The sequence below is a fragment of the Tenrec ecaudatus genome, chromosome 14 (genome assembly GCF_050624435.1).
Source record: "Tenrec ecaudatus isolate mTenEca1 chromosome 14, mTenEca1.hap1, whole genome shotgun sequence".
Taxonomy (NCBI): domain Eukaryota; kingdom Metazoa; phylum Chordata; class Mammalia; order Afrosoricida; family Tenrecidae; genus Tenrec; species Tenrec ecaudatus.
The window spans coordinates 8,025,888-8,039,213 of record NC_134543.1 but is presented as its reverse complement, the minus strand read 5'-3'; the positions used below and the strand labels follow the sequence as shown (position 1 = coordinate 8,039,213).

The window sequence follows — 13,326 nt, the reverse complement described above, 5'->3', positions numbered from 1 at the left end:
GGTCCCAGGACAAAGCAGAGGCTGGAGCCAGCAAGGCACACACACAGAGGCACACACACAGTGACCGTGGACAGGAGCTGTGCCACCCCCACTCCCCAAGGCTTCAGCTTCCCTGTAATGGAATGACACTATGACGGGCAGTCCCAAACCGTCACCTGCCCACCACCCAGTGTGTCCGGCCCCAGACAACGGAGCCTACCTCTCTAGACAGGACCGGGGCCAGTGCAGCTGGAAGAAGGCACTCCAGGTGATTGATGGAATTTTATCAGCCCCTCCCTGACCACAGGTCACTTTGTGTCCCAGCAGGCACCAGCCCAAGCTCACGCAGCTGGACAGGGTCCTAGTGCCGTCCACCCAGCCCCTTCCCCTGTCCACACTCAACATGGGACTAGCAAGGCAAAAGGGACTCCTTCCTGTACAGTACAGGGGACAGGGATGGCCGGCCCTGGCTCGATGGGGGAAGAGCTCCCACTTAGTAAGCGCCAGGTGCAGATCAGATCCTGCTGACAACCCCGGGGCAGGAATGTCATAGAGGAGGAAACAGGCTCAGAGAAGGGCAGTGCCTTGCCTCTGGCCACAGAGCTCAGGAGCGGGGAGCAGAGACAGCCTGTGTTTCTGGGGACTTAGGTTTGCTGCCTTTGGATCTGCTTCTCCCACAGAAGGTCCCCAGGGAGGTGGCTCCCAGAGGCCAGGGGTGGGATCCAAACCAGACCAGACTCACAGCCATCAAGTCCATGTGGGTTCCTGAGACGGACACTGTTGATGGGAGTAGAAAGCCCCGTCTTCCTCACTCGGAGAGGTGATGGCTGCAGACTGTTGACCATGAGGCTCGCAACCCGGGGCGTAACAATGATGCCACCAGGGCTCACACTGCAGGTAGTGGAGTCCATGGAAGACCTCATCCCCAGTCTGCCAAACAGCCTGACCTCAGAGCTGCTCTGAGGGGTTACCAAGGTCCCAGCTGTCGGCCTGCCCCTACTCCTAGCAACCTCTCCAGTCATTCATGACCATGACCGTCCCAAAGCCCAAGTCCAGAGGGGCCACCACTGCCTTGAGGCCCTGGATCCACTTTCTCTATCCCCCCTTGACCCCGTACCTACACCCACCACCACACCTTCCAGCCTTCTCTGGCCCCTGCCTCCTTCTCAGCCCACTGCACCCTGGCCTGCTGCCCTTATTCCCCATATCTGATCAGGAATCAAGATCCTGGGGTGCAGGCACCCCCACCTCCAAGGAATCCTCAAAATGTACCAGTAGCCCTCGGGACCCTGCACTGACCCTCCCATCGCTCCCAAACCCAGCCTGAAAGAGGGGTGATCCATCAAGCATTAAGACTCCTCTTCGGAATAGCCTGGCAAAGGGGGCTTCTCTCTGACTCGACGACTCTCTGTCACTTGGTCCCCATTGCCCTGAATTTTCCAGAAAGCCTACCCTCAGAATTGGCCCTGGAGACCCTGGCCCACCCAAAAGCCATAGTCCTTGGGACCTATCCCCTTGGGCCAGCCTATCTGAGGTGAAGCTTGGTCAAGGGGAGGAAGGCATGAGGACTTCAGCACCAAAGGCAGGCCGTCTCAGGTGCCCTTCCTCCAGCCATTCCCTAACCCCCCCACCCACCCAGCTCCCCAGTCTCAGCTCCCACCCCCTCTGCCTTGCCTGCAACAGACTGACCTCCATCGTGCCAGCCATCAAAACACAAAACTAGCCCCCGTAGTCTAGGCACTGCCCCCTGGTAAGGTCCCTATTCCCCTCTGCCCCCGCTCCCCACCATTACCTGACCCCAGCTCTCCCCTCCTCTCCTCTCCTTCCTGGATCCCTGCTCAGAGCAGTCAGGGGTTCTTCCCAGAACAGAAACACCCCCCCCTTGTCACCTCCCAGGAATGTTGGGTGCACCACTCAGACATGTGCTTCCACCTCTGTCTGTCTGTCAACGTCTACTGGGAGAACTTGTTCAGGTGAGAAGGTAAGAAAGACATACAGAGGTGTAAAGACCAACGTGGGAGCTGCAGAGTTCAGTCCTTACCGAGTGTTGGTGGCAAGAACACACGATGCCAAATGCCCTCGCTCACTCTCCGTGCTCTCTCCTCACTGCCTACTCATAGCGACCTATAGGACGTGGTAGGACGGCCCCTGTGGGTCTCTGAGATGGTCACTCTTTCCTGGAGTAGAAAGCCTCTGCTTTGTCCCCAGGAGCTGCTGGTGGTTTCGAATTGCTGCCCTTGAGGATAGTAGCCCAATTCAAAACCACTGCAGAGAGAACAAGTCATGGAAAAGGCTCCTTTTCCAAGAACAAAACAGACCCCCCTCCCAGAGCGGTTGCATAACCCCAAGAATGGAGGCGACATCAGCCCTTGGCTGCTGAGTGATTCTCGCCGCCAACCACATAAAACTTAAAACAGCGAAACACAACACACGCACCTCTGAGTTGCCAGCATCCTCCCAGCTTTGACACCTTGCCTTGGAGTTCAAGGCCCTGCCCCCCTTCTCACACACACACACACACACACACACACACACACACACCACTTTGGCTTCCTCTCCCTCTCCACCCACTCAGGACCACTCCCCTCACTCTACCTTCTCTGGCGTGACCTCTTTCAGGGCTCAGCCACCTGAGCCCCAGCCCTTCTCCCGCAGCAGGAGTGGCCTGACCAGCCCTGTGTTAGCGTGAGCCCACGTCCATGCTGTGTCTGCTAGGCCATCTGGATGTTGGTCTACTGAGAGCAGCGGTTCTCAACCTGTGGGTCACAACCCCTTTGAGGGGTTGAATGACCCTTTCACAGGGGTCGCCCGATTCATAACAGTAGCAAAATGACAGTGATGAAGTAGCAATGAAAATAATGTTGTAGTTTGGGGGTCATCACTAGGTGAGGAACTATAGTAAAGGGTTGAGGCATTAGGAAGGTTGAGAACCACTGACTGAGAGGATGAGTGTGGGCCCTTGAGCATCTCGAGGTGAGCGTGTGTGCCGAGGCCCAGTGTGTGTGCCGGTCTGTCTCTGCGTCTCGGATGTCTCCCTTTGCTTCTTGCATGTGTGCACCTGTGTGTGCACCTTTGCGTGTGTCTCGGGATGGGCCCCTGACTTGGTCAGCAGGCCTCCCAGTCAAGGCCTTTGGCCCAGAAGGACATTGGCAGAACCACAGTGGCCTCAGTCTCTCAAACCCCACCCACTGCCCAGAGCAGCCCTCTGGCCCTCTGGTTCCACCTACCAGGCACATACCTGCTGAATGGGCGGGCACTATGTCCCCAAGCAGACCCAGTGGGGCCCCGGAGAGAAGATGGCCGGCTGAGCGGGGGTTCTCAGAGCCTGGCCAGGCCTCCAGAGCAGCTGAGTGAGTGGCCAGCAGCTGTGATTTCTCAGTTGTGGTCAGCTCAGCGCCGCCCTGCACCCACCAGCCCCACCCTCACCAGCCCCACCCTCACCAGCCCCCATACTTTCACTTTGTGCAGCGCTCCGCCCCTCTCTGGTTCCAGAGGTCTTGCTGCTCTGGCAGCTGGCAGAGGACAACCTTTGGTTCCTGGCTCACAGGGGAGGGTGATTGGCTGGGGCCCCGAGCAGCTGAGACTAGACTGGGCCAATCTGAGGTTAGGGGGACAGCAGCTCACGGACCTCACCAGGACCACTCCTCACTCCGGGCATGATCAGCACCTGAGCAGAGGTGGGAGGTGGGACCCCAACTGGTGAATGGGGGACTCAGGTAGAAGGTGGAGGCAATGGGATAAGAAGGGCACCAAGACTGCCCAAAGGAGCCAGCTCCCACCCTGAGGGCGGAAAGCGGGGAGGGGGGGGGCGGGCGGGGAATCCCACCATAAGCATCCTAGGGAAAGTCCAGGGAACAAATCCAGGCCTGTCATCTCCTGAGACAGGGCCACAAGGACAGATGCAAGGCACTGCAACACCCACACCCAGCAGCTGGGACAGGCACCTTGAACACCTCCAGGAAGACCTCTGTTCAACTGCAGAAGCCCATTAGTCTCTGAGCCCCTCTTCGAAGTGGGTGCTGAGGGTCCCAGCTCTCCAGGCACAGGGAGACCACCATCCCTCCCTGCAGACAGAAGCACTGAGAGGTGGGAGGGGGCAGCATAGAGCCATAGTGTGGACCGAGCCTGCTTCAGCCCTGCTGGCAGCCCTGGGTCCCCTGGGGCAGACTCACAGATGGGATGACCCTGCTTCTAGTCACATCAGTGGCCAGGGGCTCCCAGTTAAGGAGATGGGTCCCTGGAGGCTGGTGGGCAACAAAGCCTGGGGGTTAGGCCTGAGCCTCTCCAACTCTATCTGCACCTCTGCTACTCACGTCATGCCTGCGGGGGTTTCTTGGATTCCTCTTCCAGGTTATTTCCTCTAACTTTTCTGCGTGAAATCCCTTTTAGAAAGTCCCAGCCTTGTCTTGGAGGAGCCAGGGTCCAGGGCATGTCAGCCTGAGGTCAGGGCAGAGCGGGGGGGGGGGGGATTGATTAGGGGAGACTACAGATCCTGGCTCTCCCACGTGCACTGCATGATCTCGGGAGAGGTGCCAAGCCTCTGAGCCTCAATGTACTCCTTGGTAATGGATTGTTGCTGGTATTCAGTAGGAGAAACCAAAAAACAAACCTGTGGGAAACAGAGGAAGGGGAAGAGAGTGTATGCAGGCAAATTCTTTATTTTCATATTTAAGAAGCCTGGGAGGCCAGGGTTCCGAGTGGAGGGAGGTCTTCACACTGTGAGAGATGAGTCCCAATCACATTCTCAAAATTAAGATTAATCCTCACAATATCCTCCCCTAATAGTGCTATCTTAAAGTTACCTCTTACTAGCACATAGCTGATTGCTATCTAGCCAGCAGCCTTATCTATAGGAGCAGAGATGTTGCTATTGCTCTTCCTGCTCAGGGGACAGTCACTCCCCTTACCTGTCCCCAGCCCTGGTGGTCTTACTCCTCCAATGAACTCAGGGGCCTCTGGGGTTAGGGTGCAGTCCACTTTGTTATGTCTGTGGTTACCTGTAATTAGGGGGGCTTGCATGCCCCAAGACTATCTAAATTGATTAAACTGATGTAAAGAATTCTCTCTCTCTCTCTCTCTCTCTCTCTCTCTCTCTCTCTCTCTCTCTCTCTCTCTCTCTCTCTCCTGGACCTGGTTCCTGATACCATGGAGGTGAGCACCCTGAAACTTTTGTCTGTCTCTCAATTTCTCCCCTTCAATTACACAACTGTCCATTAGGACCCATCTGGATGTGGCTGGATCCCACACAAACCCACTGCCATCAAGTCGATGCCAGCTCTGAGTGGCCCTCCAGGACAGGGCAGAACTGTATCCTACAGTCTCCAGGGCTGCAAATCTTTGCCAAAGCTGCCTGCCTCGTCATTGTCTTCTAATGAACTGCTGGTGGATTTGAACTGCCAACTTCTAGCAGCCAAGTATTTAATCACTACACCACCGGGGGCAGTAGATAGGCGAATCCCCGCAGTGGAAAGCCCAGAGCCCCCAGGGAACTGGGTCCCTCTCCCTGGCCCTTGGCCTGTCTGTAGAGAGTCCCATGGAAGTCAGGTGGTCACATCTTGTGTACTTTAGACCCATCCTGGTTCCGTTCACTGGATGTCATGGGCGTGGTGGGGGCAGACAAGGGGGGGACTTCCCCAAAGCCCCCACCCTTCCAGAAGCAGAGGATGCTGCCCCTGGGTGGCAAAGGCTAACTTTGGGGTCACAGCACTGCCCTTACCCAATTCACTCTGCTCCGTGGCTCCCAGGCACTCTTACACGGTTTGGTTTTCAAGGTTGCCAGTCTACGGGAGCAGGCAGCCTCATCTTTCTCCCAGAGGGTGGATAGTGGGTTTGAACCCTTGGTGTGGTGGTCAGCAGCCCAACCCTTCCCCCACAGGGGTTCCTGACAGAAGATGTTGTTGTTGGGCTCAGCCAAGTTGGTTCCGACTCATAGCGCCACCCTTTGTCCAACAGATGGCACCACCCGGTGCTGCACTGTCTTCCCAGTTTGTCCTGTTTGGGCTCATGGGGGGACCACGTGGCACCCCATCTTGTCCAGAGAGCCTTCCTCGTCCCCCGCTGCCCCTCTACTTTATTAAGCATGGTGATGTCCTTCTCCAGGGCCTGGTCTCCACAGGCGACAGGAGACCGAGCCCCGGAATGTCGCAGAAGTCAAACGCAGGGTGGTGGGGGCCTCAGCTCTGCCCCTGACTGCCTTGTGGGACCTGAGCAGGGACGGAGACTTCCCCAGCCGCCGTTTCTCCCAGGCGACAATCGCGCCCTTCCAGTGGCTTCTTTCCGTTGCTCACCGGGGGCAACGAGTTTCACGAAGCTGTGACCACACCCCCCCACCCCCACCAATGACAGGGCACGCGCGGGTTGATTCTCGCTGGACTTTGCCCCAGGAGTCCCCGCCCCCAGAACCTGCGTGCGGGGGGAGGGTCCGGGAGGGGCGGAGCTTCTCTCGCGGTTAGCCTCGCAGTGTCGGGCAGCAGCTGATCGATCTGGGGACCCACCGGATTCAAAGGCCCTGGGAGAGAAGCAGTCAGGGGCAGGGCAGCCTCCCTCCATCGAACCCCCAGCTCACGGTGGGACCTTCCCGCGTGGTCCGGAGACCTCCGCGTGGCCCTGGATCCCAGCTCCCCGCGCAATGCCCTAGGTGGGGACCGCGCGTGTCACCGCGCCCCCTTCCTGGGACTGGGAGCTGCGCGTGCTAAGGTCGAAGGCTAGCCTGGCTTCGCGTCACAGCTGCGTTTTGTTCAGCTGTGGGAGGTCGGGAAAAAAACAAAGGCAAACTTCCTGCCACGGAGCCGATGTACACCTTGGAGGAAGAGGTAGAACTGCCCCTGTGGGCTTCAGAGACTGCAACTCCTTACGGGAATAGAAAGCCCCGTCTTCTCCCCAGAGCTGCTTGGGGGGGGGGGGGTCGAAATGTTGATCTTTCAGTTAGCAGCCCCTGCGCATAACCACTACACCACCAGGGAAAGTCTTCCCCAAATGGGGGCGATACTTACTGTCTGCCGCCCCTCCCCCGAGCCCGCCCCAGGTGAGGGACCTGGGTCTCACTCGCCTCCGTGAAGCACTGCGTTACTGGTCTAATGGGCCCGCCCCGAGGGAGGAGTCGGAGAAAGGTCTGACTGTTGGGAAAGCTGGAGCCTGGTAAACGCCTCCAGGCAGTTGTACAGGGTCGCTGCAATGCAAGGCGAGGATGACATCTCACTAAACTCCAGGACTCGGGAGTCGCCCCTTCCTGGTGGCTCCCTTACCCCCACACCCCACGTGTCAGCAGGTCCTGGCACCTCTTCCAGCAAAAGACCCACTCCCTTGACCCTCCCAGGTGCCCGCCCTGGACCTGGTGCAGGTTTCTCTCTCTCGCTCTCGCTCTCGCTCTCGCTCTCGCTCTCGCTCTCGCTCTCGCTCTCGCTCTCGCTCTCGCTCTCGCTCTCGCTCTCGCTCTCGCTCTCGCTCTCGCTCTCGCTCTCGCTCTCGCTCTCGCTCTCGCTCTCGCTCTCGCTCTCGCTCTCGCTCTCGCTCTCGCTCTCGCTCTCGCTCTCGCTCTCGCTCTCGCTCTCGCTCTCGCTCTCGCTCTCGCTCTCGCTCTCGCTCTCGCTCTCGCTCTCGCTCTCGCTCTCGCTCTCGCTCTCGCTCTCGCTCTCGCTCTCGCTCTCGCTCTCGCTCTCGCTCTCGCTCTCGCTCTCGCTCTCGCTCTCGCTCTCGCTCTCTCTCCCTTTCTCTGTCTCTTTCTCTCGCTCTCGCTTGCTCTCTTGTCACAAGGAGTCGTCAGAGCTAGAGACTCCCTGGTAGGGTACCAGGGCAGAAGCCTGGTTGCCACCTGTGCCCAGCTCACTCACCACTCCGCACATCTGCTGGAGCAGCTCCTGTGTGTCCTGGAGGTGGCCCTGACCCGCCACAGTATAAGCCACCAGGGCTGGGCTCTCCCAGCCTTCCAACACCCAGGCCCACAACCCCACACCCTACCCCCAACCCTGTGTCGGGGCCACCCAAGGGTTTTCTAGGCCGAAGTCTTCACAAAGGCACTGAGTGGATCCGAACCGCCCACCTTCCAGTTGGCTCCAGATAGCTCAACTGCTGTGCCACCAGGGGCCCCTGCCCGGAGCATGGGGAGCCCTGTCATGGGTGGAGGTGGTGTCTGCCTCCCTGCCCTAGATTCTTCTACCAAGACAGGCCACTGCCTGCCTGGTTCCCATGGGTCCTAGTGCCAGGCACCAAGCAGGACCTCACTCATTGCTAGTGAGTCGATTCTAACTCACTGCGACCCTATAGGACAGAGGAGAGCTGCCCCTGTGGGTTTCTGAAACTGTCAGTCTTCATGGAGGCCAAAAGCCTGCTCTTTCTCCCACGGAGTGGCTAGTGGTTTCCAACTGCTAACTTTGCAGTTGTTAGCGGCCCAGTGCATAGCCCATGATGCCACCAGGGCTCCTATCCCTCTAGGAAGAAAGGATGATTAAGGTATCCAAGCACAGAGGCAGAAGGCATTGCTTCAGGGGGAGGGAGGAGGAAGGGGCAGGCTGGGGGTGCGCAGCGGGTGTGGTGGCCACCATCTCTTTGCCGTGGTACAGCATATCCAGCCCCCCACCCACTCGTGGGTTCCTCCGGGTGCTCATAACAAATGGGGGCCCAAGTCACCCCCTGCTGTGGCCACCCCAGCCTGTCAGGAGGGGCTATAGAAGGAGGAGGGCCAGACCCTCCCAAGCCACCAACCTGGGAAGGGCTCAACTCAGGTATTCTGGGGGCTGTCCCAGAGTCTAGGGGCTCAGGGTTTAGCAAGAAAGCCGGCTGCCAGTGAACTTCCCACCTCCACCTCCCACCTCTCCAGCCTGGGGATGGGGTGCTATTTTAAGGAGGGCGAGCTAGATACAGTATGGTATTCCTCCTGGAGGTCATGAGGTCCAGGGAAGGGCAGGAGGCCTGTGTCTCCAGCCACCTATCCCCCTCTCAAACACACACACACACACACACACACACACACACTCATATATATAATACTCACACACATACTCACATGAGCCTGCTCCCCCACCCCCACCCCCACCTGGCCTGTAGACTCCCTGCAGGCGCAGAGTGCCCAGTGCCCAGTCAGGGTGACCAAGGGAGAGTTCAGAGCTAGGTGGCTGAGTCTGGTGTTGAGTCAGCAGACACTGTCAGGGACCTTTTGGTGGGGGGAGCAGGAAGGGGCAGCTGGCCATGGCAGGCCTCCCAGCCTCTGCCATCCCTTCACAGCCCCAATCCGGACTGGCCTTGGGCACCTCGGTCACACCACAGTTTCATCTGTTCTGAGTGCCTTTCGTAGGGACCCCCCAGCCCATGTACAGTTTCCGTGGCCTGCTGTACGGAGCAAGGCCGGGAGTTGGGGGAGTGTGAGGCCACCTGGAGAGGGCACACAGGCAGGACATGGTGACCACAGCCATGGTGGGACCACATCTGGAAACTTCCAGCCATCTCAACAATGCCATTTGCCACTTCCCAACCCAGTACCTGGCATGAAGTCCAACAGAGCGCCACCCCTGGCCCCAGGAAGCGCCTTTATTTCTGCTTCAAGCCACAGAACAAGGAGGGGTGGGCTCAGGACGGCCTGCTCGGTGAGCAAGAAAGGAAAAGGGCTGTACTCCAGGCCAGAGCCAGCAAGGCAGGAGGAAGCGGGCAGCTCAGCTCTGCCCCCCTGGTGTCCTGTATAGGCTCTGTCCTCTGTGCCTCAGCCCGGCCACCTTGTCGGGGAGCAAGTGCAGCAGGGCCGGGTCATGTCCTTTTCCATCACTGGGCCGGGGGTGCCTGATCCCTGGAGCCCACGGCCTCTCTGCCAGCGCCACACACAGCATCTCCTGGTGCTCCGGGTAGATTCGGCCAGGAGGCTGTGGAAGCAGAGGGGCCTTCGTGGGGGTGGAGGTCTGTGTCCATGACTTATTTGCAAGGACTTTGTGGGAGAGGTGCAATCCTGGGGGCCCCAGGTGAGCCTCTGGCAAGAGGGAGAGGATGCTGACCATGGGTGATCTGTGCAAAGAATGGAGGGCAAGAAGCAAGGGCCACCATCCTGTGGTGATCCAGTGGGCGTGGACAGGGACCTCCCAGGGCCCACATCACCAAGGAGCAGCCCCTGACTCTTCCCTGGGTCCTGTGCAAAATCTGACAGGTGGCAGGGAGAGGACAGGACCCTGCACATGGACAGAGCCCTGCTGGGGAACTGTTTCCAGACAAGGTCGGCGGCGGGAGTGCTGGGCACAGTTCTTCCTCATGAAGGCCAGGCTCCCGGGTATCACTCACCCCCCAGGTCCCTAAGTTCAGTTCCACCTGGCTGTCTCTTCTGTGCTTCAGGTGTGGCCTGGGCTGATGGACTTCCTGGATGCCCTTTACCCAGAAGCCTCCAGAGCTCCAGCAGCCCCTGGGCTTTTCAACAGGATCCACAGGGGCCTGAGCAGTGCCCCCCACCCCCGCCAAACACACACACATACCACACACCTGGGTTCAGCCAGCCTGGACTTCCAACACTACCCCCCACCCCGTGTTCCAAAGAAACAGTGGGAGGGGGTACGGGAGACCTTGATGGTGAGAGGGTGCAGTCATTCATTCTGCACATGTGGGCCAGGCTGCAGCCTCGAGGGTAGCTGAGGGGACCTCAGTTTGTAGGGTGGAGGGGGTGTAGGTCACACCACACCACACCTAGGCAGGGCAGGAGGCTGCATAGATGGGGTATGAGCAGGCTGAGGGTTGAAGCCCCCCTCTGGGATGAGGGCTAGACAGCCAGAGCCACCCCCTCTTTTCTCTGACCTCCCCACCAGCCCTCACTCACCGGCAGCACCCTGGCCCTGGGGGCACCCCCTCTGGGCACCTTCAGGGGGCCAGCGCAGTTCCCCACTCTCCACGGTGCCCACCTCAGTGGGCTCCACCACGATGGAGGGCAGCCGCTGGCTCCGGGGCACCTTCTCTCGGGCACCCGCCGGTGCCTGCAGGGGGTGGGCAAGGGTCAGAGGGGGCGGAGAGGGTCCACTTCTTCCTGCCTGGTTCCCCAGGGAGGGAGGAAGTTCCAGTGTGTGTGCCTGTGTGTGTGTGCCTGTGTGTGTGTGTGTCCCCTGTCCCCTTCCTCATCCAACCCCTAAGGGAGGCACTGGCCCCACCCCTGCGGTGGCAGCTCTCATCGGGTATGGGGGCAACAGCTGGACTCAACCTCTAGCCCCCCCACCCCAAGAAGGCCCATTTCACAGATAGAGCCCAAGGACAAGAGGCCAAGCCATTGACCCCAGGGCCCAGCCCTTTCCTGGAGTTTTCCCTGCTGGGGCCAGGGCCCCCTCCTGCCTCTCTAAGAAGCCAGGAAGATGTTGCCATAGCAACCTCTGCCTCCCTCCCTCCCTCCTCACTCTGGGCTCATTGTTCCATGCCCACGGATTCTCCGCCTCCCATTCATGGCTTTAGTAGATGCTGAGCTGCCTCTACAGGCAGGCTGACCAAGCACTGTCCAAGGGCACCACTAGCACCCCAAACCAGGGCTCAGCTTCCTGCAGCCCCCTGTTTGATCTAGCAGGGCGGTCTCTGGGTCACATCCATCTTCTGTATTGGCTATGAGGGGCCCAAGGGAGGGCCTCGCTCCAAGTGCACAGGATTTAGTGGTCCATGAACCATCTGGACAGTGGGTTGAAATGCATATTCCTGGGGCTCCACCGCCCTCAGGATGGGGGCCTAGGAATCAGCAATCTAACCAAGTCAGACCAGTGATCTTGCATTGTAGGGACAGGTGTCAGGCTGAGTCTCCAGCCCTGCTCCCCAGGGTCTTCTGGGACCCGCCCCTCTCCCTCATATTTCCCATCCACTGCCATAGTGGTTACAAGTTGGGCTGTAGTCCACAAGGTTAGCAGTTCAAAACCACCAGCTACTCCTCAGGAGAAAGACTGGGCTTTCTACTCCCATAAAGAGTAAAGTTTCAGCAACTCACAGGGGCAGTTCTGCCCTGCCCTAGTGGGTCACTATGAATCAGCATGGACTTGCTGGCAGTGAGTTGGCAGTGAGCCTCCTTCCACCCCAGAGCCCCTCCCACTTATCCTGTTCTCCCTACCCCCTTTCAGGAGGCTTACAAATCTCACCCGGAGGTCCACAGAGAATATCTGCTGAGATAAGGACAGCCGGGTGGGTTGGGGTAGCATCCCCACCCTAGCTGCCCTGATGAAGTGGCCATGTCCAAAAACCCAGTGCACTCTGGTCACAGTCCACTCCCCGCAAGGAGCACACCAGAGTTCTGGAATTGTGCACATCAAGGTTGTGCCCTGTTGGGGACTTCACCTGCTGACTGTGAGAACAAACTCTCCCCCACAGAACTGAACCCAGGACCCCAACAGAGGACTAAATGTGGGTAGGGGAATGACCCAGGGTGCCCCGAAGTACAGATTGCTGCTGACAACAGATTTCTCTAGTTTGAAAAGCAGTCGCCCCACCTCCCACCCAGATGGGTAAACAGAGGCCACATTGAGAAGTAAGGCCAGAGTCATTGGCTCAGGGGACCCCCTGCATGCATGAGCATCTGCAGCTCCTTGGCCCCGGTCGGTCACCTACCTTCCCTGTTGAACTTCCTCCTGTAGCCTTGGCCAAGCTGAGCTCCTGCATGGGGGGCTGGGGGTCACTCATGCTGTCGCTCTGCTGAGGACAGGGCCAGGAATCGGTGTCTGGGACAGAGTGGGACACAGGATTCAGACCATTCAAACCCTCCTAACTGTCCTGCCCACTGCCACCACCACCCCCACTGAGCCCACCATTGTGGGGGGGGGGCACTGAACAGTCTTCACCCTGTGTTTCCACTGGGTATGAGATGGTATCTTGGAAAGATCCCCAAAGGAGGGTCCGTGGCCTCCAGCCTGGCAGGGTGGGGAGGTAGGGACCATGGAAGGGGCACGGAGCACCCTGAAGAATTCAGGGGGTCCTAGGAGTGGAGCTGGAGGGCGCAGGGGCACAGGGTTGAGTCAGCTGCTAGAGGCCACATGCCCCATTTCATCCTGAGAGAGATCCTGTCCACCCCCTGCTCAGCCTCCCAAGCCTGCTGGTACCTGGCTATGCCCACCTGGGAAGAGAAGCTCCCATGAGGACCCCACACCAGCCTGAGTCTCCCCACCCACACTCAGCCCAGGTAGATTCTGGGGTCAGAGGCAGCAAAATGGCCCAGGTCTGCTAGCGGAGACCTAACATCCATACCACCTGGAGGACAGCAGGTGGGGGCCAGAGGCACAGAGGTCCTGTCCCTGAGCCCCACAAAGTCCAGGCTCAGCCTGCCCAAGTCTGCCTGAGACCCTGGACAGCATCACAGGGCATCGCTGGCCCTCAACAGGCTAGCAAACATGCTGGGAGGGGCTGGTAGAGGGGCAGCAGCTTGGT

General features: G+C 59.0%; 1 protein-coding gene across 1 annotated transcript; it reads right to left on the bottom strand.

The window, feature by feature from the left end:
- Positions 1-9,494: 9,494 nt before the first annotated feature.
- LBHD2 (LBH domain containing 2) lies at positions 9,495-12,616 on the bottom strand. The gene is made up of 3 exons (XM_075532130.1): positions 12,514-12,616; positions 10,763-10,916; positions 9,495-9,827 (listed from the first exon to the last, which is right to left on the bottom strand). The coding sequence occupies exons 1-3, from the start codon at positions 12,583-12,585 to the stop codon at positions 9,730-9,732; spliced, it is 324 nt and encodes a 107-aa protein (XP_075388245.1). The 5' UTR covers positions 12,586-12,616; the 3' UTR covers positions 9,495-9,729.
- Between the last annotated feature and the right edge of the window lie 710 nt (positions 12,617-13,326).